The 27,238-nt window shown below is 38.0% G+C and overlaps 2 protein-coding genes across 2 annotated transcripts in view; one reads left to right on the top strand and one right to left on the bottom strand.

Annotated features, from left to right (window-relative positions):
- ARSK (arylsulfatase family member K) overlaps positions 1–537 on the top strand; it is a 37,974-nt gene extending 37,437 nt beyond the window's left edge. Inside the window, exon 9 of the mRNA XM_068177029.1 lies at positions 487–537. Coding sequence (XP_068033130.1) covers positions 487–506 — 20 coding nt within the window. The 3' untranslated portion in view covers positions 507–537. The remainder of the gene's footprint in view (positions 1–486) is intronic.
- The window catches only part of PCSK5 (proprotein convertase subtilisin/kexin type 5), a 220,552-nt gene that overhangs the window by 15,283 nt on the left and 178,031 nt on the right, over positions 1–27,238 (bottom strand). Inside the window, exons 22-27 of the mRNA XM_068177017.1 lie at positions 22,206–22,342; positions 20,111–20,308; positions 19,697–19,765; positions 10,653–10,695; positions 9,749–9,891; positions 8,390–8,590 (exon numbers count right to left, since the gene is read on the bottom strand). Coding sequence (XP_068033118.1) covers positions 8,390–8,590; positions 9,749–9,891; positions 10,653–10,695; positions 19,697–19,765; positions 20,111–20,308; positions 22,206–22,342 — 791 coding nt within the window. The remainder of the gene's footprint in view (positions 1–8,389; positions 8,591–9,748; positions 9,892–10,652; positions 10,696–19,696; positions 19,766–20,110; positions 20,309–22,205; positions 22,343–27,238) is intronic.

The following is a 27,238-nucleotide window of genomic DNA, read 5'->3' as shown; positions in this document are numbered from 1 at the left end:
TGTTGGACAAGAATCATGTTCTCTGCTGGCAGAAGATTAGACCTTCTCTGTGTATTACTTTGAATACATTTTTTCAGTCAGGTGCTATCCCCGACAGCCTTTGAAGCTTAAGCTGTGACAAGTTTACATGAATAAAGAGTGTTACTCCATAAACTGTCAGTGTGTGTCCTTCATGGGCATGGCAGAGGCTGGCAGTGGGTAACACACTCCAGTAAAGAGGAAGATCTGCTGAGGGCTCTTCCTTACACTGCTGGTTTCCCTGACTGAGTCAGTGGAACCCCCCTCTGACCCAGCAGGGCTGCTCAGTGAAGGTCCCTCAGCAGGACACTGACAGAGTGCACAGTGGTCTCAGCTTTCCTGGGATGCTGACAAACACATCAAACACTAAGGGTCCAGTAAATCTTCCCACACTAACACTGACTCTTGAAGACATAATTTCTACAGCTCTTTTTCCCCTGCTGAATACAATTTTTTTCTACATTTCAGGTTACAATATGTCCTGCTAAAAGGACTCTACTGTCTATAATTACCCCCTGAGTGCAGAAGGAAGTCTGAGGTTTTTTAAGGTATGTAGCACATAAGCATTTTGACTTATCTTATGCAAATAAGAGAAGGTATCTGCTTATAAGACTATATCTGCTTAATGTAGATAACTGCTTACTTTTTTGAGATTCACTGTCAAAAAGTTTTTTGGAGACACAACTCCTTAGCTTCATGCTTTTCATTACTCATCAGTATTTAACAAAACATTAAGAAGTGTCCTTAATGTTGACTGTAAGAATATAAGAAATACTCCAGAAAAATTGGCTGGTATAAGTTTTTCTATTATCCTGACTTTATTTTTGCAGAGCTTCTCTCTTTTGCTGTTTTTGAGTGACAATCAGGTGAAGTTAAGCAGAGAAGCTGTTAATTACTGCTGAAGAATATTTAAAGGAGCTCATTCTTTCTAAATGTTTGAAGCCTTACAATGCAAAATAAAGATTTTTTTTTTTTTTTTTGTGAACTAGTTTTTATTTCTCTTTCCCTTTTGTAGTATGTCCTCTTTTTTTTGTAATAGTTACTAGTTGCCACCAGAGGGTAATGTACACAAGCAATTAGGCTCCGGCTGACAACAGAAACAACATTTAGTTTCCAGTCAAATGTAAGTATTTGAATTTCCCAATTTAAATATTGGCAGAAGAAATTTGTAAAAATTATTTTAAAAATAATTCTGGATAGGTAAAATGAGTCTTTCTTGTGAGTGTGGCTTTCATTTACTAAAAAAACTGAAATAAAGCACACAATTAGAATAATATTAACTTCTTAAATGTAAGTTTTTTTCACTTTAAATGGAAGATCCTTCCAAAGAATAACCTTATACAGCTGAAGAAATGGTCATGCAACATGTACTTCCTCAGTCTTTGGACTGATTGCAAATGCAAAGGTTGAAATTTACTGGGTTTAAGCTATTGGGTTATATTTTCCTTTCCTTTAAAGGACCTGAGTGTTCAACAAAATGAATGATCTTTGGAGACCTACTGAGTTGGTTTTATCCTTAAATTTATATTATTAAAAAGAAAAAAATCAATATTCATTTTTTATTTTCAAAAGCAAAAGCCCTAATTTAAACTTGGGTCAGAATCTGAGTCAAGACCATCTGTATTCTTGTATCTGTGACAGAATGAGTAACATCTTTGGCCCAGCTAAGTCTCTCTTACTCTTTTATAGAATCTGAAAAACTGAATCTCGTTATTTCTTGAGCTAAATTTTACTGTAGCTTTGAAGCTGCCACAGTGCTCTTGTCCATTCAGTCTATTCAAGGGATTATAAAACTGGAAGGGTGACTGGGAAATATTTTTTCCCTGTTCTTCTCTTTTCTCATTTGGGGTTGTGCATCATGAGTGAGACAATGGTAGATTTTCTTGAAACACCACTGTGTCCCCAAAATTAATTTAGGAAAAAAGGAGTGAAATTTTATTTCCAATTAACACAATGTCCCCCTTATTTTTTTTTTTCTTCAGTCATGTTCCTTTGAACTCCCAACATTTTTTCAATCTGCTTTTAGAGAAAAATTAAATGAGTCCTCAAAAATATTTAGGGTGAAAATCATGGGTTCATATGGAAACAAGTATGGTCCTCTTAACATGCTCACCATTAGTTCTGGAAAATGTGAAATTTATTAAAAAAGAAAAAAGTTGAAGCCCTCTACAAAACCCAAGGACACGTGAGCAGAGATATGGCTATATATAAAGATGCATCCCTTGAAGTACAAAAGCATGTGAATAGTCCCTCCTTAATTTCATTCACAACCACAATGGTGTTATAAAACTTCTTTCTAGTTTCTTATTTGCTTTGTGCTGTCCACCTTACTCTCTCTACTTGTTCTTTTGGAAAATGAATCTTTAGGCCAGGTAGTACAATCAGGAAGTGTTCAAACCAGCAAAAGATTATTTATTTCCTTCAATTTAAATCTCATGTATTCTTGTTTTTCTATGAGTAAAGAGGAGATTTAAAACCTTGTATTTTTAGTTGCTATCAACGTAGGTCTCTGTGTACATTTGTAATATTTGTAACTCCTAGGTATTATTTTCTGAAAGGATTGTATATTCACAATATATTTTGTTATCGGACCACAGTACAATTACTCAAGTGAGGGATGCAGAAGAGAATGAAGTGCTGTTTCTTACTGTGATGGTATTCCTTTTAGAAGGTGACCTTTCTAGCTTTTACACTGTGTAGTAATACATGGTTTGAATGTGATCCCGTTGAAGTGTGACTTAGTCAGTTGGATTTTATTCTGCGAATGGCATTGTTCTTGCACAACTAATACAATCAAGACTAAAAAAACAGTTTACTTGTCTCCATGAGTTAATAGAAATTATATAAATATAGTAAAATATATTGAAAATTGTAAACATATGTAAAAAAAATGCTAGACTTCTCCCATTGTGAAGACTTATGTGAATTGTAAATTTAAAGAAATTATAGGAGTGGTGGGAAGCAAATGACACTTCCCAATAACCATTAGTTATCAATTTAGTTATCTTGTAGCACTTATATCATTTTACAAATAAATTCCAGAATTTATTGGTGTAAATAAAACATACAAACAATTAACCAGAATATGAAGTTGTCATGCATAAGAAGATTTTTGGTAATGGATCATTTTTCCTTGCTTCTAGCAACCTGAAATTTCACATTTGGACGGTGATCAAAATGGCCTTCTATCTCTTCCCATGACATGGTAATTCTGCACTATAAATGGCAAAACTTTTTCATGTTTAAAAGACTGTGACACATTCCCTCCTACTTCTGATTTCTCTCCTATCTTCTGCATAGCCTGTTGTTTTTTTTTCCTTCCCATATTCTGAAACCTTTATATGTATATATGCAGAGATGCATTAAGGTCCTTTCACAGCCTGAATTATTGTTTTCTCACAACCAGTACATTTTTACTGATTTTATTTTGCTTTTTATTTAGGAAAAGGAAAATGCAGCTGGTTAGTGGTGGTTGTGGGAGGTTGCTCTTATTATTGGGGATGGTACGCAACAGTAAACTGCTGCTATTTATCTGTATGTAAAGAAACACACATTCCATCATTAGAAATTTATCTCATTCCATACCTATTTTTTCCCATTTTTAATTTTCATTATAATGTGGCATATTAAACCAAGGAATTACTATTTTTAAGGGTGCAGCCTTTTAGTGATATGGCAAAACAAAGATCTTAATGTAATTTGCAAAATATCTAATCCAGTTAAGAGGGGCCATGTACTCACTTGGTATATCTAAGTTTATACTTGTGTGTTTCCTGGTTTCCAAATTCATCATCTGGTACATGAGATAAAATACAGATATTTCATGCTAGAAACCTACAGTTCAGTTGTTGGGTTTTTTCCTTTCTCCTTTTGTGGCTTGCCCTGTCTTTTTAAAAGCCTGAGTAACAGACATAATTATGTTGCATTATTTCGGACCTGAATATGGCCTTTTAGGGATTCCTGATATCAGTTGAATAGTTTGCTCAGCAGAATATACCATCCAAGTAAATAGAAATGTAAATAGATTTTTTTAATTGAGTGCTTTGGAAGCTGTAGTGTTTGCTCACAAAAATTTGTGGGATAGGTCTATAATTTATCCTTGCATAAAAAAGGGATGTGAAACCTTGAACATGATAGAAAATAAAAGTGTATTCCATGTTCACAATGGTTTTAATTTTAACTTAAATGGACTAGTCTCTCAACTTGCAAAGGAAGTCTGACCCTGAGTGTTTTCTCCATGGAAGGTTCTGATGTACTGCCCTTTAAATTATGTTAGCCTTGGAACCAACAAAATGTCTCCCAAAAGTCACATTGTTCCACACAGTATGTCAACATATTCACTAAACCCACAGTGGAACCCACTAAATTCATGTGGGTGGAAGAGCTAAAGAGAAATTGTTTCATTGTTTGTAATACAATTCAAGGTCTAATACCTCAACTCTAAATTAGTATATTTCTGAAGAAAAAGAGTAAATGGAATAGTAACATAGTAAAAGCTAATGTAAGCTATTAGATGCAGACATTTTTTCTGTCTTCCTAGTTGTGTTGTTTTGCTGCAACTTTCTAGAGCAGTCCACATACTGGGGATGCATTTGGTGCTCTCCTACCTTCTCTCCCATGGCAAGGGCAAGGTTGTTTAATACCATGCTCCCCAGACCCAGCTCAATCCCCAAAATGGTAGGACTAGTAATCATCTGGCCTGTATGTTTCTATCAGATTCTTTAATTCAACCACTAAAGATCAGAGGCAGCTCTACCATGGTGCTGCACTGAGGTAAATATGTTGAGGATGCTGAAGACTCAGTGTAAGAAGCTTATATTGATGAACAGCCAGAGAAGATGTGAGTCAAAACCCAATTCTCAGCCACAACCTTGCTCCTGGTGAAAATCACGAAACTATTCAAATAACCCCTGCAGCCTGGACAGCTACTCGGATCATGCCTGTCATGCTGCATGACAGGCTACCTTTGCAAAATGAGTTTGAAAACAAATGAGGTGGAGGTCCTTGTAGTTTGGTAAGAAAAAATAACCCTGGATAAAATCTAAGAGTATATAAAAAACATTAAAAAACAGAATAACAACTGGGATAAAAGATTCCCAGATGCATTTGTCTAGAGTAGCTGGTGAAAGATTTTGCCCTCAAGTATGAAAGAAAAAATATTTTCTCTGTTTATCTGTATATATTATGTACATCTTTGAAATACACAATGGAAGAGAAGGAGGACCTACAGATCTGCTTAAGATAAACTGGAGAGGGACCATTTTTTCTTGACCCAGGGATGTTTTCTGTACAGAAATGAGAGCCAGAATACTCACTGGTAGTAAATTTCAAGCAGCAGAGATAGATTTTTATCTATTCTCATATTAATCCTACAGAATTGTGTAGACAATGATAGCATCCCTTAAATTTTATCAGTTTTCAGAAATATTTAGATAATGAAAAAATAATTGTGACAGATTGTGAAATACGAAAAGCTGTTGGTTGTTTGGTTTGCTTTCTTTTTACCCTTTTAAAATGATCCATGTATATTAAAATGTTATCAGGGTGTGAAATGCACTGCAGTCTCCAACCAGAACAACCTTAGCAGAGTGATGCACTGCTAGAGCTAAATATGTCTTCGTCTTGCCTTTCTGGGTCCTATGTTTTTTGTTAAGGACCTTTAGCATGCAACAAGAATTTCCAATATAGACAATTCAGTTGGAAATCTGGACTCAGCTGATATCTGCCCCTTGAATGAAATCATCAAAAGAAATGAGTGAGCGGTATTTGTTGGGGAAGATGAAATAGGAAAGCCTTATAAATATGATTGCCTTGCAAAAGGTTTAGAAAATACAGATATTGAGATGAGAACAAGATTTGAGATACCAAACCTTAATTACTGAGCAACTAGAAAACAACAGTGTAGCCAGATTGAAAGCAATCCCCCTTTCTGATTAAACAATGCCCTTTACCTGCAGATAGGTCCAAAGGTCAAATGGAATGCTCTGTCTCACCCCCAATGTATGGTTCATCCCACACCTGTGACCCTCCCCTGAAGTATCAGGTATCTGTGACCCCATTGGCCCAAGTCCTGTTCCAGCCCACCTTGAAGCCCCCTGATAAGGTGTGCCCGAGGGACCGGACGCTCTCCTGGAATTTCCTTTTGGGACCCTCACCTGAAACCCTCTCTCACCTCTCTCTCCCTGGGCCTGCCATGAGTTGCCGCTGGCAGCTCCAAGCAGGGCCCTTCACCCTATATAATACACCACATCTTCTAAGACCTGACTTCAGAGATCTCTCATCTCCATCCATCCAAACCATCCTGGAGTCCAGTGCTCATCACAGGTATTCTAAGCAAAAATCAACCATTCAGGTTGCATTCGTTTTTAAACAATTAAAATTATTTTTATGTGAACTGTATGAGTATACAGTCTCTGAATAAGAAACTTCAGAAAATGTCAACAAATGTAGTTACTAAAGGATGTAACTTCAATAAACACTGTGGCAACTTCATTGTATTTTGACTTGAAGATTACTTCTATGTGGAAGCCTGGAGGAAAAAGGCTCAGGACATCCCCAGCTTCACATCACTTTCCCAGAAGTTACATGGTACAGCATCTACCACACTGAAGGAATCCTGGCAGGTCTATCCAAGAGAAGCTGTACAGCCACCAGTTGTGTTCCCTGGGGTCTCATCACCAGCTGCAGCAGGAATGCTGTCTTTGGAGCAGCCATTAATGTCCAAGCCAGCACAGCTCTAAGTGAGACGTATCTTTCAGTCTGAAATGTCCCTAAGACAGATGTATTTTTACTACTGTAAGGAAAGACGAATGATACGCAAGATTGAGAGTAAGAAGTTTCACAGGACAGGAATGTTCATTTATGCAGAACTGCATCAGATGTCTGCTCAAAATAAAAAAATTGGCAAGAAGTCACCATGTGAGAAAGAGATAATCAATAGATAGACCAGACTACAGAGGTGGTCATTTCATGGCACTGATGTAGATGTAGTCTTAAATTGAAAAAAACCTAAACTTGCTTCTGTGGATTAAATGCAAGGAAATGCAAGTAGGAGACCAAATTTCTATTAATATTCTTATTTTTATGTCTCTCTGATATTTTTTGAAGTGAAGAAGGACTATTCCTTTTGGCACATTATTTCTCCAACAAATAGACAATTAATTTAAATAGTCAATATATTTTCTGAAAGTATTAATTTATGTATTTTAGTTTCTAATTCATGATCATATTATTATTATTTAGTTTCTAATACAAGATTGTCATTCTTGGATGTGTTTTAATTCAAATAAAAACATAGGAGCCAGAAGAATATGTTTACTTGACTCAAAAATACAGCAAGCAATCTGGTCTTTTGCTCCATTCAGCAAATATCCCTGTCAGATACATTTCATGTGTTCTTAAAGAATCCTAGTGTTGCAGATCCCTAAACTTCATAATAGATTCTTCAACTGTTCCATTATAAAATTTGAAAATCCCCTTTGTTTCCAGTGGCACAGTTTTATTTTATAACATAAACATTCAACTGTTCTTTATATGTTGACATAATGGGAATGACAAAGAGTCTATATATGCCCTCTTCATTTAAATTTTTTTAATAAGAAATATGTGACAGTACTAGGTTGCATTTGAAGTTGGATAGGAAGGAAAATAATGTTTAAAATTATTACAGTGGTCCTCTCGACATCCCTAAATAAAGGCATTTTTGTTCTAAAGAGCTTTTGGATTTTTAGGAGCTTTTTTGGAATAGAGAATTGTTTCCCTCATGCTATGGATGAGACTACCAAGAAAAAAAGAAAAAAGTAATTTGTGAAGGTTGTGGAAATGGCCAGTGTAGGACCAGAATGTAGCCCTACAGCCCATATTTGGTCTCTCAGAAAGCAGTGCAGATCTACACAGAGAAAGAAAAGATAGAGAGGATAGATTTATTTTCACACCACACACATGGGTAGTCACATACTATATTATTTTCTATTTCCTCCAACTTATATTGACTTCTCTGGAGGGAGCAAATAGCCACAAAGCTGGTCTAAAACCTAATCTACAATGCACTCAGTAGTTTAGATAAGGAACTCCTGGTACCTTAATCTCTTCCACATCTTTTATCTTTTTAATATTTTTAATTTTTTTCCCAATTATATTTTTAATCTTTATTCAGGTAAGATAGCTAAGAAACACTTACACTGTATTGACATGTTCTACTACTTGAAGGAAAATGAATTTCAGTTTGTGGAACCAATGGGTTTGGTCAGTATACTTTTAAAATGACAAAAGTGCAGTTTCAAGCAATCTGCAAGATCTTGCTATACTCTTTCTAAATTTTGTAGTAGTCTTCAGAGAAACAGAAAAGATTATGAGACCTGTTTCAACTTACCCCTCCAGAACTTCCCAGCTGGCAGAGAATTTCTTGAGTTCAGGCACTGCCCATTAGACAGCTGGAAACTGTTTTTGCATCCAGTACAGTCCTTGTAACTGTACCCAACACAGGTTACACAGCTCCTGTGGCAAGGCTCACATTCTCTAGAGATGCCATCAGCAAAGAAGCCATCTCCACACTCACTCACACAGGTGCCATCTGCAACAGAAACAGAGCCTGGAAGCACAGTGACCCCTGTCCATCCCTCTGTCTCCAGCAGAAATGATTTAAGAAAAAAATAGTATTTAAAAACATACAAAAAATTTTGCAGCTGTAAAAACTCGATTTTTTTAGCATGAAATCTAAATTCTGTTAAGTTGCACATGAAAAAATTCATAAACTTCAAACTGAGCTGCATTTAAATTTATGTCTAACTTGGCTTTAATCAATATACTAAACATTAGTACACACAAATCTAGTGGAAGTCCATGCCTGGGTAAAAGTTTTATTGTTAGGTTAAGTCCTAACAATTATACTGTCTCAATAAAAAATTAAAGACTAGATACCCCTAAGATTTTTAGATATATGCAAATTTTAGACATATGCAAATTTATAGGATCTCTAGTTTCTGCTGAATATGAAGTTAAGCTCAGGTTTAAAGCTGATTCAGATTAAGGTTTCGCATACTTCATCAAAACCTCTGTAAATTGTAGCACTTATGACTTTTTGAGCTTTGTTTAATTTCAATTTAAAAAAATCACAGACCCACAGCTTACCCTGGCTGTGACCACAGAGTTTTCTATGAGCATGATGCCACTACTGGGCACTTTCAACAGCCATGGCAAAAAAATACTATAACCTCAGGAATTCCTGTGATTCATTTTTGGCACCATGTCTGAACCAGACCTGCTTGATTTATGGCTTCTTTAAAAAGCTAAGAGGTTCCTACTCTTGTGTGAATTTGGTGTGTAATTTAGTGGTTTTAACTGAGCTTTTTTCAGAGTGTTTAAAAGTCAAAGTAAAACTGGACTTGCAAATTAGGGAAACATTTAAACATCTTTCTATAATTAAAAAACCCTCATTTCACAGAGTCTGAATCAAATACAAAAATTTTTATGTGCCCAGAAGAGATTAAATTTAAGTATAAAGACCCTTTTAACCAAATTACACTACTGGGTAACATACCCACCTTACATTAACGCAAATGCCTGATTCTGCAAAGAGCTAGGTCCCCTCAGCCTCCACTGGGAGGCAATAGCACAGATTTATGAATTTGAGAGTTTGGATTGAGAGTATTTTTCTAAAGAAATAGTCTGCAATATTTTTGTGTATTACAGAATTATTTGAATTATTTGATTATTATGCATATTTTCTTACCTGAGAGATAAAAGTCTTCCTCACACAAGTCACACCCATCTTTGTCACAGCTATCACAATTGCTAGGACAGTCTCTACACTGCCAAGAATTTTCATCTCTATAGGTATTTTCTGGACAGTACTTATAGCAATGCTGCTTATACCTGTAAGATAAAGTAGGTCATTAGTTTCTTTTGAAGTTCAAACTCAAACTTTTGAGTTTGTTTTCTGTGTGTTTCTAGGAATGGCAATGATAAAGTATGATTAGCATAATGAACAGAAATTATTCCTATAATGACGATTCAAAGTGTATTTGTGGTTATGTTGTTTGTTCAGCTAGCAAAGTCATGTTTCCTAATCTTAGGATTATTAAGTATGATTAATTTTATTTTATTTTTCAAAGGTAGGCAGAAACCTGAATACATGCTTCATTAAAAATTAAATTATGATTGTAAAGAGTTGATTGATTGTAAAAACATATAATCCGGTGCCTTTGTTTATAGTGTCAACATAATCAATATTCTCTTTTCCAATTTTTACAGAGATCTATAAATGCTCTCTTTTCTCTCTGTTTTTAAGTAATTTTTTATTCCTTTGTATAAACTCCATATAAGTCTTATGAACTTCACGTACCAGAACTAAACAAACCATACCAAAAGCAAATTTTGACACTTTTTGTTCCATATTCCTCTCTTCTGATTTGCGAAGGTCTCACCAATCCATAAGTTTTAATAGGCCTCAATACTGAAGAACTAACTAGTTTTCTGACATTTCCCAAGTCTTTTTCCCATTTTCTGTTTCTCAGACAAGCAATTTAAAGCATGAGACAACATACTCAGCATAGATCTTTGTAGTAAAGTACATATTTTTGCTTCAGAAAAATGTGTAGCGATGAAGAGCTATATATATATACAGCTATACTTACATGTAATAGTTTTGAACGCATGTTATACAGATTCTTGGATCTTCTGAAATTAAAGATATAAAATCATGTAAATAATTTTCAGAGTAAAAACCAGAATGCCAAAAAGAACTTTTGCTACACCAATTTTATGTTAATATTTCTTACACTAAAATAATTACAGTTGTGAAAAGAACATAGTTGTCTCTGAATCTCTGTTCACATTTATTTTGAGATGGAATCTTCTACACTCAGCTCCTGGACTATATTTTCATGGTAACCTGTGGCTTTTTAGTCCTCAGCACAATCCAGGAATGTGCAAGGAACCAAGTCCTTCAGAAGTGATGATCTGAAAAGCAGAACTTTCACAGGGGCTCAGGCTGGGTCAAATAAACTGTTAAAAAGAGACTGCAACTTACCTGAAACAATAATTTCATCCTATTTCTTTATTTATTGCAAAGATAAGTTAAAAACATTTCACACCTCTAAGAGCATACTTTTCAGACATCTAAGCAATCAGCTTAGATTTCAAAATCCTGAGCTAGACAAGACCGTTTCTATATTTGGAGTGGATAATGGTGAAAGAGGTGATGGTAGTAAATGTCTTTTGGGTAATCAGCTTAGATTTCAAAATCCTGAGCTAGACAAGACCGTTTCTATATTTGGAGTGGATAATGGTGAAAGAGGTGATGGTAGTAAATGTCTTTTGGGTAAACTTTCCCACCAGAAAACTAATTTTTGTATTAAAAAAATATTTTGAATGAGCAGGAAAGTGTTATGCAACTTTTAAAACTCTTGAAATTATGGATTTGACTCCAAAAATGAAGAATATTTTTATAACATTCCTTCTATTATCTTCTACTCATTATTTCTTTCACCTTTAATCAAATATCCCAGAAACAGCACAATGGAAGGAATCAAAACAACCTGGGTGAATGTATTTATAAAGAGAAATACAGAATCATAGAATATTTTGAGTTAGAAGGGACCCAGAAGGATCATTGAGTCCAACTCCTGGCTCTGCAAAGCACCATCCCCAGGAGTCACACCATGTGCCCGAGAGTGTTGTGCAAGCACTTCCTGAACTCTGCCAGGCTTGGTGTTGTGATCACTTTCCTGGGGAGCCTGATCCAGTGCCCAACCACACTCTGGGTGAAGAAACTTTTCCTGATATCAAACCTTCCCTGACACAATTTCAGGCCATTCTCTTAGGCTGTCATTGGTTACTGGTCACCACAGAGAAGAGGTCAATGTCTGACCCTCCTCATGAAGAAGCTGTAGACTGTAGCCAGGTCTCCCATCAGTCTCCTCACCTTTAGCCTGAAAAAAACATGTGACTTCAGCTGCTCCTCATAAAGCCTCCCCTCCAGATCCTTCACCATCCTTGTGGCCCTCCTTTGGATGCTCTCTAATAGCTTAAAGTCTTTTTTATATTGTGGTGCCCAAACTGCACACAGTCCTCAAGGGGGGCTGCACCAATGCAGAATTATCCCTTGTTGAACTTGACATGGTTGGTCATTGCCCAGTCATCTAATTTGTTGAGGACTCTTTGCAGGGTCTCCCTTTGATGAATTCAACGACTCCTCCCAGTTTTGTATCATCTACAAACTTGCTTAGGATCCTTTCCAGTCCTGCATCTACATGCTTTATGATAATGTTGAAGAGCATAGGGCCAAGAATGGAGCCCTGTGGAGCCCCACTGGTGACAGGTCACCAGTTGGATGTCACCCCATTCACTATCACACTTCATGCCTGACCTGTCAGTTGCTCACCCACCACATGGGGTGTTTCCCCAGCTGTGTGCTGGAAGTTTTGTCCGGAAGAATACTATGAGAGACTGTGCTCTTAATTTCTGGGATAATTGAAGAGAACACTGCCTTCTCTCCTGAATCAAAGAATCATGGAATCAATTAGTTTGGAAAAGACCTCTGAGACCCGCAAGTCCAACTTTTGACCAAACACCCTGTCAACAATAGATGCCCTGTCCAGTCTTTCCACAAACACTTCCAAGGACAGTGACTCTACCACGTCGCTGGGTAGTCCATTAGATCTAACTGCTGTTTCTGTGATGAAATTCTTCCTAATATCCAATCTAAACCTCCCCATGTGCAGACAAAAACCACATCTTCTCATCCTGCTGCTAGCTGGCTGAGAGAAGAGGTCAAGCTACACCTGGCTACAAGCCCCTTTCCCGCAGTTGTAGAGAGTTCAGAAGTTCCCCCTGAGAATCCTTTTCTCCAGGCTAAACAATTCCAGCTCTCTCAGCTGCATTGTGGCCAAAGCATAGGATCTGGCACTGTGTCTTTCCAGTGTCCTGAAATTTCTTTTCATTAACCTTGAGCTTCTTGTTGAAATATCACCAGTACCCCTGTGAAAGCAGCAGTAAGCAGTAATTCAAAGGCTCTATTAACCCCCTTCATTTTTTTTGGTTAGGTCCCTCATTTCAGCCCCAAGGAGGCAGCAAACTTCCCTGAAAAGAAGATCTGGTCTGCAGATGGTTTAGATTATATTTGTTTTAATGTATATTTTCTTCAGTAATTCCAGCAGAAAGATTCAGCAGTTAATATTTCTTGACTGCTTTGATTCATGAAGCTTCTGAACTGCAAATTGTTGAAGAAGTAGAAATGCTTGCTTCGTTTGTATATTTAATTTTAGAAGTATGTTTGGTCAGTGGCTTCTGAGCTAGGTGAATTTCTGGTCTGATTTGGTCTGATCTGAGTAGTTTTCTTCCATGCTCTTATTTGTGTGGAGAACTTTAAACTAAAATCTGTACTTGCAGAACTCAAGGTTTGGTCTCATATCTTAAGCTTTTGAAGTGATTTTTCTCAAGCCTGGATTTTACACAGGAAGTAGTTTTTTCTTTCTCAGAAAAAGAAAAAATTCAAAGAAAGAAAGTTTTTTCAATACGTGCACCTTGTATCTTCAATGTGCTCTTTTACCTACACTCTAGGAAAGAAAACATACTCCAATGTAATGTTCTGCCTACACTGAAATGTCAGAACTGAAAATCAGAGAAGTTTCAAAACTTGCTGGGCATTTGTTTCTACACAGATTGCATATTATCACTGCAGAAGCTTGTAGAAAAAAGTCTTACTATCTGAGAACCTAAAACGCCTTCTGCAAGACTAAACTTCTGTGGAAAATTTACTCTGAGATAAAGAACTCTCCTTATGATAATTTTGTCTTGAAAGCCAAGATCTATTCATCATCAGGGATGGATTGAAGAAATGAAGTTTTCTTTTCTCTTTCTTAGGTTGCTATGGGAACCAGAGCAATTTTCACTCTTTTATCATGTGATGATAAATCTGTATCTAAGCCTGACGTTGACAGTGCTGCTCTTTCAGCTGTCTCACATTTCCTTAAATCTTCTCCAAATACTTTTCTTCTTACTTACACAGCCTGATAAACTCTATGTTCCTCCATTCCACTCCGTATAATGGATCTTGTTGATCATTTGTGTATTATTTATTTTCACTTTCAGCCTTTATAGCTTTATGTTTTTCACTTAGACCTTGTAACCCCAAACAAATTAAATAGGTTCTGGATGACCTTGAGAGTGGCTCGGGATTTACCTTGCTAGATCAAGAGGCTAAATGCCACACATGGGTCTAAATGTCTCTTTGGCAGACCTTAATTCTCAGGGATACGGCTCCTTGGGTTTTCTCATTAATTTCTTTTGTAAGGTATCTTTGAAAGAGAAGAGTGTTATAACTTTGCTGAACATTTTCCATTCTGCACCCTATTGAGGACTACTTTACTCTCGGTGTTAGCCTTTGGAAACAGCCCTAGTGCAAAGGTTGCAAAGCCATGTCAATGTGCTTTCTGAAGAAATTTGGATGGATCAAAAGTTGGTATATATTGTGTTTTGCTGCATGGAAATGAGGTATTCTGTAGGAACCCATAAGAGCTGTTCATAACATAAGATGTTTTACTTTCACAGGTTGGGTGAGGTGAGTGGAAGAGAACCCAGAATTAAGAACTGGCTCAGGAACATGTAGCTCCTTGGGACCACACTGTTAGGAAGATTGCCACCGCAAATTGAGAGGATACCTGACTTACACATCACTTTGGAGAGGAAGACCATCCTGCACTGATTCCTATGAGTTATCTGCATGAGCTCCATGTGCTGCAAATATTTAGCTCCTCAGTGAACTAGGTGTGTCTATTTACTTAGCATTATAAGTTACTGGTGTGGCAATTTCTGCTTGTGAAATGTATGTATGCAAGCCAGTAGATATGGCATATCAGAGAAGATTGTCACTTATTACCTTCAAAGGTAGCCAAATTTGGTGTCTGTTCATTATGTAAGTGCAAAAGGGCATATGTAAATTGTATGATTAGAGAGAGAGCTTAAGTTATCTGAGAAAAACTTTAGTCTACGTTGTACTTTAAACATAAGAAGTAGGAGCAAAGATTTTTATGTTCTTGCATTTTATTGAAAATTCTCTGAAATTCTCTTTGAATAATTACTATAAGTGGCTCAGAATCTATGTTTAACCTTATGTTTTTCTCTTGTTCTGAGTGTTGACTTATAGCCACAGGCTTTCTAAAAAGGAAATTTTGACTTCGAAGAAGGTGTCTGACATTCATTATGGTTTTAAAAGTCTGGAGAAAATATGAATGTTTCCTGCAGTTATCGAAATATGTGAGTAAGTGAACTTACATTGAGAGGTGGAAGGTAAATGCTGCAATGGCATAAAGAAAATCCTCTTCTTTAATATTTTTTGCAGCAGAACTTTGTCTTTCAAAAGCTGCTTTTGTTAGAGGAAACTGTATTTAATTTTGTAGACTTCATGATGTTTACTAGCACCCAGCAGAAAAAAAGACATTAAAATTTAATCAAAAACTGGTGGTCGAAGGTAATGAAGAGCTGCAGTTCCCATCTTTCTGCATCAGAGGGAGCAATCATTCATTACTGCTCTGAAAAGTAGACACAGCTTGTCCAAAATGGGGTTGTAAGAGCTGAGGTACCAAAGGTAGAAGGTATCATAAAGATAATCTTGGTTGTGTGGACTTGTGATGTATTCAGCACACTTTCTTAGGCACTTTGTCTGTCCAATATTGCGCTTGTGTTTGCTTGCACCAAAATAGGGATATATTTGAAGTTTTTAAGAATTTAAACATCGAAACTGAGGTCACACTTAAGGCTTGGCTTGTGCCCGTGTGAGAGTCTGCCTTTCAGGTCTCGTGGGAAGCTGTGCACAAGGATGACAAGCTCGTGTGGCATCGAGCAGAACCAAGTGCACCCCAGAGCATGTGGGCAGGACAAAGAGGGGAGGTGAGCCCTAAAGTGCACAGCTATTATTTGGACACTGTATACACAAAGCTGCAGATTTTCTGGGGAATAGTGCTTTCTAAGGCAAAGTTCCTATCTGCATATCCCAGGACTTGTCAGTGTCTGCAAGCAGAATGGTACCTATGAGCATTAAGGATTCTTAACATCCTTAAAATATGAGTGGCCTCTGAGTTAATGAAGTGAAACAGAAAGAAAATAATTAAGTGAATTTAAAAGAAAGCATAATTTGTATTTTGTCTACGTAGACTTACCTGTCATTGATTAAGTCTCTCTCTCAGAGTTCCTGTCTTTGCTCTTAGACTTTCAGTGTTGATACAGTGAAGATATATTGTCACACTGGTGCCTTAAAACAAAACCCACTCCAAACTTGGAGGAAACCAAACAGATTTGACTACATTCTTCGAGGATTCCAGGAGGTCTTACAAACAAACAATCTCTACTTTAGTATCCTCATACCTGGTGAAGAATAACCTGCAGTGTTACTTACTGTATGGGTTTTACTTTCTTCTCTGAAATGGCTGATATGGGATGCAAAGCAGTATGAAACCATTACGAAAGTATGATACCTCTGTCTTAATCTGGATGTAGTGTCATTATCGATCAAAAAGAGAGACTGCCCATGCAGATTTGCTCTATTCTGCTGGCATATGGCATCATGCCCTATTAATTTTCCTGTCTGTGCAAAAAAGGACGACATTGCCAGAGACTGCAGGTGGTGTTTGATCTATTACTTGGTGTCTTGTGAAAATTATTTTTTTTGAGCAAAACTCTTTCAAGCTAGTAGGAAAACAGGCAGTTCAGTTATCTTAATACGATTATATATTCCTCCTAAAAACTAGAACTCTGTCTACAAGAAAAGAGAAAAAATACCATAATCTTTGTAATTTGTAGACAGTAAGAGAATAATTTGCATTTGCAGGTTTAGAATGTTTAGAATTTCATTTGAATAAAACTTCTGTAAGTGACCCTGTGCTCAGTATAAACTTAAGAAGTTTATTTTTACTTATTAGAGTTTATATTGAAGGATCTTAAAGCACTTCAAAAGGAGCAGGTGCTGAATGATGTTCTATGAAAGAATGGTCTTCAGTCAGCTGAGGAGCCATAAATATGCACAAAATATATTTTCAGTTGTACATATGAACAACTACTTTTCAGTATGTGAACTATGTACATTTTTATTCCAATTGCTATGATTACTACATTCCTTTTTTTCCCACTGCAGTTTTACATGAAATTTCCATAGCATTGAACTTTTTCAACACCTTCTCAACAGTTCCTAGAATAAATTATTCAATTGTGCTAAAGGGAAGATAGGACAAAGAGACTGCAAGACCCTCCAGCATCCACTTAATTTTAAAAGGGAGTCTGTAGAAAGATTATGAAGATGTGAAACTAAATGTAGCACATTCCTATTTTCTCACCTTGCGATTTTAGTATTTTAAGTTATATTTATGGCAGTGTAATTTCTCTGGAACTTGCAAAATAATAAAATTCTTGTTGGAGACATGCCTGAAAGTTTTTGCTTTTCAGGTTTTTTTTACAAACGTTTCTAATTACATCAGCTTTCTGATTAGACATGAGAAAGCCATTACTGTACTTATCTATGAATGAAATTATTGATATGCCTGAAAACTCATTGAATGTCAAGAGTAAAAATACAAGCAAATATTTGCTATACAATGTAGATAGATATAGGTATCTACCATCGCTACCTGACTTATTTTAAGTTGAAGCTTACAGGTTCTGATTTATTTCAAGAACACATTATAGTTTGCAAAATCTGCTTAGGACTGTGCTTTTAGGCCACTACTGTTCTTTTTTCCCAAGTAGAACAGCAAACCAATCTCTAACTCTCAGTAATATGTGCATGATAAGCACCAATGGCTTTCCTTAATAGAATGCCTGTAAATAAACTCTAGCGTCTTAATACTTATGACTTTACACAGCAGTGAAAATTAATTCAGTCTTTATTTTACCTGCATCCATTCTATTGATCATTGAAGCTTTTAAAAGCTCTCTTTAAAATCAGACCTTTGAGTCCAAGAAGTTGAAAGTATGTAATGAATGTTATGGATGATTAAGATTTAGGAGATCAGTTATCCTCCCCGGAAAAAGGCAAATAAGTACAGCCCTTTTTCTGTATGCCATCTGACCATGAACAGCCTTTCAGTCTCCTTATGCACACCTACTAAGTTCATAACAAAGAAAATCTTCCTCTGAGTCACTTGAAATTATTATATTTTCTAAGAAGTTGCTATTCATATATATTAAATATCTACCTAATTCAAAACACCGATTGCCACTACACAGTGTCAGAAGAAAAACAAATAATTTAAAGTCACAATCACTGTAAAAAACACAGAAAATATTAGCATGGGGAAGTAACATCTGATGTGATAGCACCAATAAAGAAAGGTATTGAAACATAAACTCTCCCTTAACTTCTGCTCCCCTCAGCCAAGCAGGCAGCTGCCATGAATCTGGATAACACACCATACAAAAGGAGACCACAGTGTAGTTGTACTCATGTTAAAACCATCTCTTCATTCAACAATATTGACAGGGGCAGTTGTAGTCACAGAGCAAAACCTTAGGCCTGGCTGAATTCACATGGAATGGCTGGTCACCAGCATCACAGGAATTTTTTTATGGTATCACATACTAGATCAGACAACTGGCAGAAAGAAGGAATTATGGGAAGAAAATCCTTATGGTAAGTTAGGTAAGCCAGTTAGTCTAGCCAGAGAAAGAGCTGGACAGGCAGTTGTGGCTTAGAATTTGTTGCAGAAAATAGCATGCCAATACTGTGCTAATTTTTGCGGAACTGGTAACTCAAATCCAGAAGATGTCCCAACCATGAATGGCAGCTCTGAATGTGAGGGATATATTTTTTATGGAAAGGACATATTTTTACATCCAAGGTTTTGACTTCTGAAACATGACAAAGCAGAATCTGTTCTTGCCTGGAGGTGAGTGCCACACCCCTTTAACAGACTCCCACGGGACTCTAAGCATTCACCCATGATTGCATACACTGCACTTGCTGACTTCTTACGAACATGGCACTTTCTCTGCATATCCGGGAGGGAGGAGAACCCCCTGAAACTGTAGGGCAGCTGCAACAGCCACATGGCAAGCACTTTGTGATGTGGAAGCTGAGATTCGACCCGAATCTCAAACCCCTCTTTTTATTTTATTTAAACTGCTGGTTGCATTTTCAACTCAGTGTATTTCCTTTCTTTTCTGTTTCACAGGAACACCAAATGAACTGCACATGGACGAATTAGCCTGCACCAACCTTGAAATGTAGACAAAGAATTTTTTAGGGCAGCAGCATTGTTATTGCAATAACTTGCTCTTGAATGAAATTTAAAGATTGTCCTTATGTCTATGTCCTTGAAGAAAAAGGGCAGGGTGGCGATCTGTTTTGAGGTGTAGAAAATTCTGGGTCTAATAATAGTTAAATATTTAATAGCTTTAGAAAATCAGTAAATCTTTCAGTCTGAGTGTGGCATTCAAACAGGAAAAAATAAAAGTTCTGCAAATTTTAATAGCTAAATTATTAGAAAACTATTCTTATTTATACTGAATATAAATTTCAGAAATTTATTTCAAAAATAAATGTAGTATAGAATACAATTTACTTGGTGAGAAGTCACCTGCACCAATGACAAGTTGCTCAGCAGCATGCACTTAAGCTAATGACAAGAGTGAGGGGAACTATATTTTCCCTTTTAATAATAACAATAATGTTGATTAAAGGATTATTTACCCTGTCTACAGTTCTGGCATCCATCTGAACACGGTATGCAGTCTTCAGAGTCAGGATCTCCCACTTCACCTGTGTTTTGCAAATCATCAATTTCGAGTTAATTCTAGATAATGCAACATTTGGAAGCACTCAGCAAGGTTCCTGGATATAAACTCGATTCAAATCAAAAAAGGAGAAAGACTCATGGGAACTTGTTTTCTCATTTGTTTTTGCATAACCCACTCAATTTGAGGAAAACATTCTTACTTTACAATAATATGAATAATATGATACTAGAAGAGGATCAGAGCTGGAACTTGAGGACATCAGGGTTAGGTGTGCTGACTGTGTATTTCAAAACATTTTTAACATGCTTGCAGATTTCTGTAACAATTCCCATAGAATATTTGTTATCTCCTACTGAAGGATGCTTACCTTCTCTACAACTATGCTTCTGACACACATTTTGAGTAAGGTAGTAGCCTCTGAAACATCTTTTGCAGTGGCTGGAGTTCAGGCACACCTCACAGTGGCCAGGGCACGGCATACAGGTATGCTCCAAGTGGTAGTGACCTGGAGGACACTTGTCTCTGCACTCCCCATGATACAGGAAACGTTCCACCCCTCTTCTGTCTGTGTGGCAAACAAATGGGAAAAAGTTGTCAGCTACAGAGGGCACTTGTGATATAAGGAACTTTACGAAGTTGTAGTGCTGCAGTAGAGACACTAGAGAACTGCTAGATCTTACAGTTTTACACCAAATGAAATATATAAAAGTTTCAGGACCTCAAACTTTTCACATTCCTAGGGATTTATGACATGTAAAAATGTCAAGCTAGAGAACAATTACTCTTTACATCCATAAATCTAATTTTTAAAAAAATCAAGATTTTTCTCTTGCAGAGGACAAACAAGTATTTGTAATGCATTGTACATGCAAAGGTACAATTATTATTTGTAAAGCAAAGTGGCCTACTTCACCTTTGGAAAGAGTCAATCCGTGTCCTTAAAAGATTAAACTGTAATCCTCAGTTTAGTGGAATCATCTAGATTTGAATTTAACTAGCAGATGTGCAGCTACTATCTACTAAAGCACAAGCATTCTCTAATGCATGAGAACTTGGAGGTCCCCTGCTCCAAATCCTGCTGAGTCAAAACTGTGAAAACACATATAATTTCATGTGCCATGTGCTGCAGCATGGAGAGATTTTTAATAAATTACCCTACAGTAGAAATTACACATATAACTGTGCTAAGTGCATTTCATTGCCTTAACTGCAGAGAAAGAATTTGCTTATCAGAACTTATTTTTGATAATACAGAGAAAGCAGCTATAATAGGCAATAATGCTACACCATAGCACAAGTTGAATTTTATTTATTTTACTTTTCATGCACAAATCTTTAATTTTCCTACCACCTTAGGGTGTGAGTCTCATCAGCATTTTAATTTCTTGATTCACAGAAATACAGAAATATATCTTGCTGTCCTCCATAAGGGAGAGACTTGGGGAACAATTTTACAAACTTGGTCTCACATTAGACCTGAAGTACCATTTGAAAACTTCATCTCCTGAATCACATTTCCCAAAGTGAGAAAGTCAGTCTCATCATCAGTACGACTAATTAATGCAGCCATATTAGTGTTTGCTTGTAGTTTAGACATTCATTACTAAATAAAGTCCATGCCATTGTTGATTAGGACTGAAATAGAAGTAGCAGGTGAAATGAAAAGCCTGTGAATCCATTCTGAACTCTCAGAACACAGCTAATAAAAAAATACTCTCTATTATTAATTATATCTTAAACACTCATTTCCAAGGTTGGTTCAGACTAGTTGCACATACTTGCAGGTAATGGCCTCAGGTTTTTGCTAATCAGGTATTAGAGAGACAATAGGAAATAATATTTAAAACAGAATTTCAAAAGGAGAAGAGTGGCTTTTTGGAATTTCCACAAAATTAGCTACATTAGCCTTCCTCTCAACCTTAGATCTATAAAAATGTGTGTTGGTGATAAGCTTCTCTTTGCAAAGCCTGTTTGTTCAGCTGTAGGGACACAGCAATCTCCAGTGGAACCCACCACACTTATTTCTTAGCCTTTCCCAGAGAGATGCTTAGGAAAGCAGCCTGGCTCCCTGCCTGCTTGAGCAGACTGCTCCATTTCAGTGTAGCACATCCTGTGCAGTGGTTGGGGGAAGCATGTATAAAGCTTTCTTTTCCAGAAGCAAGGTGTGTAGGTTTTCTGTCCCTTTTTTTTTTTTTTTCTTCCCTTGTTTCTGTTAACATAGCTCCTATTGAAAAAATACCAAGGGAAATGCATTAAGTTGAAAGGCCAATGCAGAATTGTGTTTTCTTGTACTTTAAAAAAGTTGAGTTCCCTTCAGAGTCACAAGAAGATTATGATGCAAATTGGTAGTAAAAGCACTACTCATTTTATTGGATCTAACAACTGGCCTTTGAGAGCTGATGGAAAAGGGAATTTGGAGGCCAAGGGAGGGGAAAAATCTGGCAAAAGGAAATCAATCTTACCTGTTCCACAAGTGATGCATTTGTTAGGTTCACTTCCACTGCAGTCCAGGCAGGTGTGATGGCACAAGTGACAGTGCTGTTTGAATTCAAACTTTCCTCTGGGACATTGTATAACACAGCGGCCATCATCAAAGACTCTTTTAAAGAAGACAGAGGCATAATTACAAATTTAGCAACTATTTGCTCTTTAAATCTAAAGGAAACTAAAAAGAAACTCAATAAATTCTTCTCTCACTCCATTTACAAGTCCTTGAGCTTCAAGACTTTGCTTTCTTGATCTTATTCATAGTATTAACTATATGAAAATTGTTTTGAACATGAATCTTAGACTTCAAAGGTGATTTTTCTCTGAAATATTTTTCTGAGAAAAATCACTTTTTGGTCCTTTAGCTAGATGTCCTTATATCACAGTCTCTGACAGTGGTCTCATATGTCTGCTAAAAGGAAAGCAATACTTGGTCTTTGTGAAGGAATAACCTACCTGTTTTACTTTTAAGACTGCCTTTAAAAAGTACCATGGCTTCGGTAATGTGACCTTGTACATGAAGTCAAATATGTATCTGAATATTGGCCTTCAGGAGCTGTGCTTTTAGACTTACATGTTGTTATGACTTAGGAATGGTATTTAGCAATTTAGTTTTTCCATTGAAATGCTCCAAATCATGTTCTTTCCTCCCCCTCCTCTGCTGGGGATGGAGAGGAGAATTGGGTGGACAAAAGGTAAAGATCACAGGTTGAGATAAGAACAATTTACTGGAAATAGCAAAGGAATAAGAAAATTAACAGGAACAGGAACAGTATAAATTAAAAAGCGTACAACAGCTGAACAATTCTTATATGCCAGTGCTCACAACTATACTGTAGGCAACCCCTGACAATACCTGACTGGCCATGCCATGCCTGGAAAGTTACCCCTTCCCCCACCCCTGGAATTAACAGTGCAGCAGTTTAGAAAAACTTCCAAATCATATCCCTGCCTCTCCTGACTGCTGCAGAAATTAACTCTATCCTGGCTGGAACCAGGACATGATTCATCTCTGTATCATCTGTGCCTTGCCCATCTGACACCTTCCAGTTATGCACACACACACACACACACACACACACACACACATATATATATATACACACACGAGCACAGGTATAATCTACATAGTCAACGTCTGTCTCTCCAAACATGTCTGCTAAATTTATCTAGTCCAAGACTGTGGGTTCTACCCATCCTAGACCTTCCAGGGCAGGAGGGCTGGTGTGCTGTCAGCTGGTTGCTGCATCAGGAGCTCACAGTTGGTGTATCTGGAACTGGCTATACTTGTCTGTGGTAGCTATGAATACTCTGTGTGTATGTAGTGTCGTTCAGCAACAAATATTATATAATTCAACATTACAGACTGTTCTTGCACAAAAAAATCAAATCCCCTTCAGTAATGCATCGTGTTTCCCTGGCCCTCTACCCACCAAGTCCACCAGGTCCCATGGATGGGTTTACTTATGCTTGAGGCAGGACTAATTCAACCTGTCTTCCATTACATTCCTCATATGCACCACAGAGACTTTATCCCCTTCTACAGAACATGAGGTTTTGTTTGGGCAGGGTGAGCTCAGCTGGCAGAGCCTCAGGTGTTAATTAACCATATGGCCTTTGCTTTTTACCTGTGCTGCCAATGTAGCATGGTGGACAATGTGTGGAAGGGACTTCCTCTTTGAAATCCAGCCATTTGCTGACAATCAGAGTGCTGAGAGGAGCTGTGTTTCAGCACCATCTTCTTCTAAAACAGCTCGAACCCCTTCATAAGCCGTCAGCATGTCCTTTCCAGTCGGGGTGTAGCAGGCTTCAGATCGGCTGTGTCCCCAACTCCAGAACCCCAGTGGTTGTCCTCTACTCTCCCCTGAAGCTGTTTGCCAGAGACTCCAGGAAGGACCATTCTCCATGGCTGCAGTGTGAAGCACATTTTTTACAATCTGTCCTGTCCTGACTGGCCCAGGGGCTACTGCATAGGCAATCTCCAGTCTAATTTGCTCAAGAGCTTGTAGCTGTTCAAGATCCCTCTAAAATTCCTTCTTCTTTCCTGTCACATGATAGAGAGGATGTACAATCTGTCTGTAATCTGTAATATGCATACCAAAACCCCACAGCACTTAGGGAAAGCTCATGGGGTTTTCTAGCTGTTTGGTGTGGACATAGCTGCTATTTTGTTGACCACATCCATTTGAAACTGACAATGTGCCTCTTGTCATTTTCCTCCTAAACATTGAATTTCTTAGGACTTCCCTTTTCCTCAGTTGTTTTATGGTAAAATATTTGGGATTATTTTAATTATCTTCTCTTGGTTCTCTAAGTTTCCTCTGCTGTGTTTCCCCAAATGATGTTATCAATGTATTGCAAGTATTGTGGAGTCTCTGCCTTTTCTAGTGCAGTTTGGGTCAGTACATGGCAAATAGAATGTGTTTCTACTCTCGGGGTGAGCAGCTTCAGCTGTACCAAATGCCCCTCCAGCAAACTGGGGCCTGCACTCTTCTGGTGAAGGAAAGGAGAAAAACAGTCAGTGATGGCACCACTCTGCTGCCTTGGACTCCAGTTCATACTGAAGTTCCAGCACACCTGGCACAGCAGTGCTCAGTGGTGGTGTGACTTCCTTCAGGCCCTGATAGTCCACTGTCATTCTCCACTGCACTTACACACTGACCATAAAGGACTACTAAAGGGTGAGTGAGTCTTGCTGGCCACTCCCTGGTTCTCTAGAACCCACCTCATGGCTGCGGGTCACAGAGTCCTGGCTGGTGTGGTGTTATTGATGGTGCACTGCTTTGGTAGTGATTAGTGCCCATTGTTTTTCAACCCTCAGCAGTCCCACAGCAGAAGGGTCCTCTGAGAGACCAGACAGGGTATTCAGCTGTCTAACTTCCTCTGTCTCCACAACAGCTCTCCCAAAAGCCCAACAATGGCCTTTGGGTCCTTGAAATGCCCTCTCTTGAGGCAATCTCTGCTAAGGATTCATAGGACCTCTGGGCCAGTCACAATGGGGTGTTTGCCATTCTTTCCCACACAGGGTTACTTCAGCTTCCAGTGCAGTCAGCTGTCCAGTTTTCCCTGTCACCTCAGAAATAGAGATGGATTCTGCCTCTACATATCTTGATGTCATCAGGATACACTGTGCACTAGTGTAAACTAAAACCTTACACTCCTGTGGGTGTCATATGCCAGGCCATGTCCTTTTCCTCCCCCTGGCTGGAGGCAGGGCCCCTCCAAGCCTGGTCAGAGTATTCATTGCTTGTTCTTATAAATATAAACTAAAGAACTTCAAGAGGATTGGAAATAACATCAGCTCTCTTGTTCTTGTCTGAGTACTTGTCCAGTGGAAACTGGAGCGGCATTTAACCTAGAAGAATTTCCTGTGATGGCTGTTCTTCATCTCAGCTCAGGTACCCATGTTGCCAGGGCAGAGGTGGGTTTTCCATCCCACTTCCTCATGTCTTCTCTATAGTCACACAGGAAAAAACACAGGTTACCTCATTGTGTGTACTGTCTCCCATGCAGTGGGGCACTTGCTACTGGGAGCAGAGGCTCTGGTCTGTATTGATGGGGCATGGGACTCTCTAACTTTCTTGAGACTTTCAAATCTGTCCAAAGTCCTGGACAATCTTTCCACAAGGTCCTTCATTCATCACAAAACAAACTGAATTGGTCTTGGATTTCTACTTCTGTATAGTATAGGGGCAGCTGCTACGTGCATGAGTTGCTCCTCTGCTTCAGCTGCAATTTGAGTGGCCAGGGTGCCGGTTGGTCTGATTTCCTCCTCCTTTCCCTGAGGGCACTGTCTATTATTGACCTGTGTCCATTAAAGAGTAGGCAGGGTCCAGGACATTGCAATAAATTGCTGGTCTATGGAGTTGCCCCAGCATTTTCCTTGCAAATGTTCTGTCAGTTTATTAGGGTCCTGTAGCTGTTCAATGGTTTCAAACCATTGTAAGAGAGAATTTTCCCCCAAAAAAATTCCATTTTCTCCCATATTCTATGCTACTCAAATCTACCCACACTCAGAGCATATCTTTGAATGACCTTCCTAGAAATCTGTTGACCCTAAACATAGTGTAAACCACACCGAGGAGACATACCAGACACAGCAACAACAACATGCATTCCTTAACATCCAAAGGAAATAAAAATTCTCACAAGCTGTCTGAAGGAGAAAAGGGAGGTGAAAAGACAGGGAAAATCATCCACTCCTGTTCTCCCACAGGGTGGGTATGATTATTAATGTATTTCCAAAAGTAGATAAGGGTAGAAGTTTCCCTGAGATAAGGGTAGAAGAGCAGCTTTGGATACATATTTGGATAACACTCACTTCCCATGATGTTATTCTGTCATAAACTGGTATCATGTGTTACAGCAAGAGAGCAATCCTGATCCTCCTCCCTTCTCTGAAACAGAATATTGTGAGGAGCATATAGAGCATATATGGAGGCACATACAAATGCTCAGGTCTGTTGTTACCTCAACCCTTCATGCCCCACATTTCATTGCCAAACAAGGCTGCTGTGGTCTAGCAGTAAAATTCCTCTATTTAGTGCTGCCACCAAAACACTCCAAACCACATGTTTCTTGCGCACTCTCCCATCCCTGTCCCCTGAGGTGGGATGGAGATCAGAATTGGAGGCACAGAAGGTAAAGAACATGGATTGAAATAAGAACAATTTACTGGAAACAGCAATCAAAAATGAAAATTAAGAGTAACAGCAAGAATACCAACAGCAAGGTGTACCACAGTAGAACGATTCACATGCCAGCACTCACCTCTATGCCGTGGAACCCCTGACCATGCCACGCTTCGTGACTGTAAAGGGACCCCTTCCCCCACCCCTGGAAATAAGATCAGGTAGCATTGAATAACCTCCCAGCCCTAGCCATGCCCCTCCTGTCTACTGCAAAAATTAACTCCACCCTGGCTGGAACCAGGACATATATCTATCTATAAGTACATAGGCATCTGTCTGCTTAATGTTCTCCTTTTGCTGGATAATTAAACATGTGC

This window comes from Anomalospiza imberbis, chromosome Z, assembly GCF_031753505.1.
Source record: "Anomalospiza imberbis isolate Cuckoo-Finch-1a 21T00152 chromosome Z, ASM3175350v1, whole genome shotgun sequence".
Taxonomy (NCBI): Eukaryota; Metazoa; Chordata; class Aves; order Passeriformes; family Viduidae; genus Anomalospiza; species Anomalospiza imberbis.
This window is presented reverse-complemented; position numbering and strand designations above follow the sequence as displayed.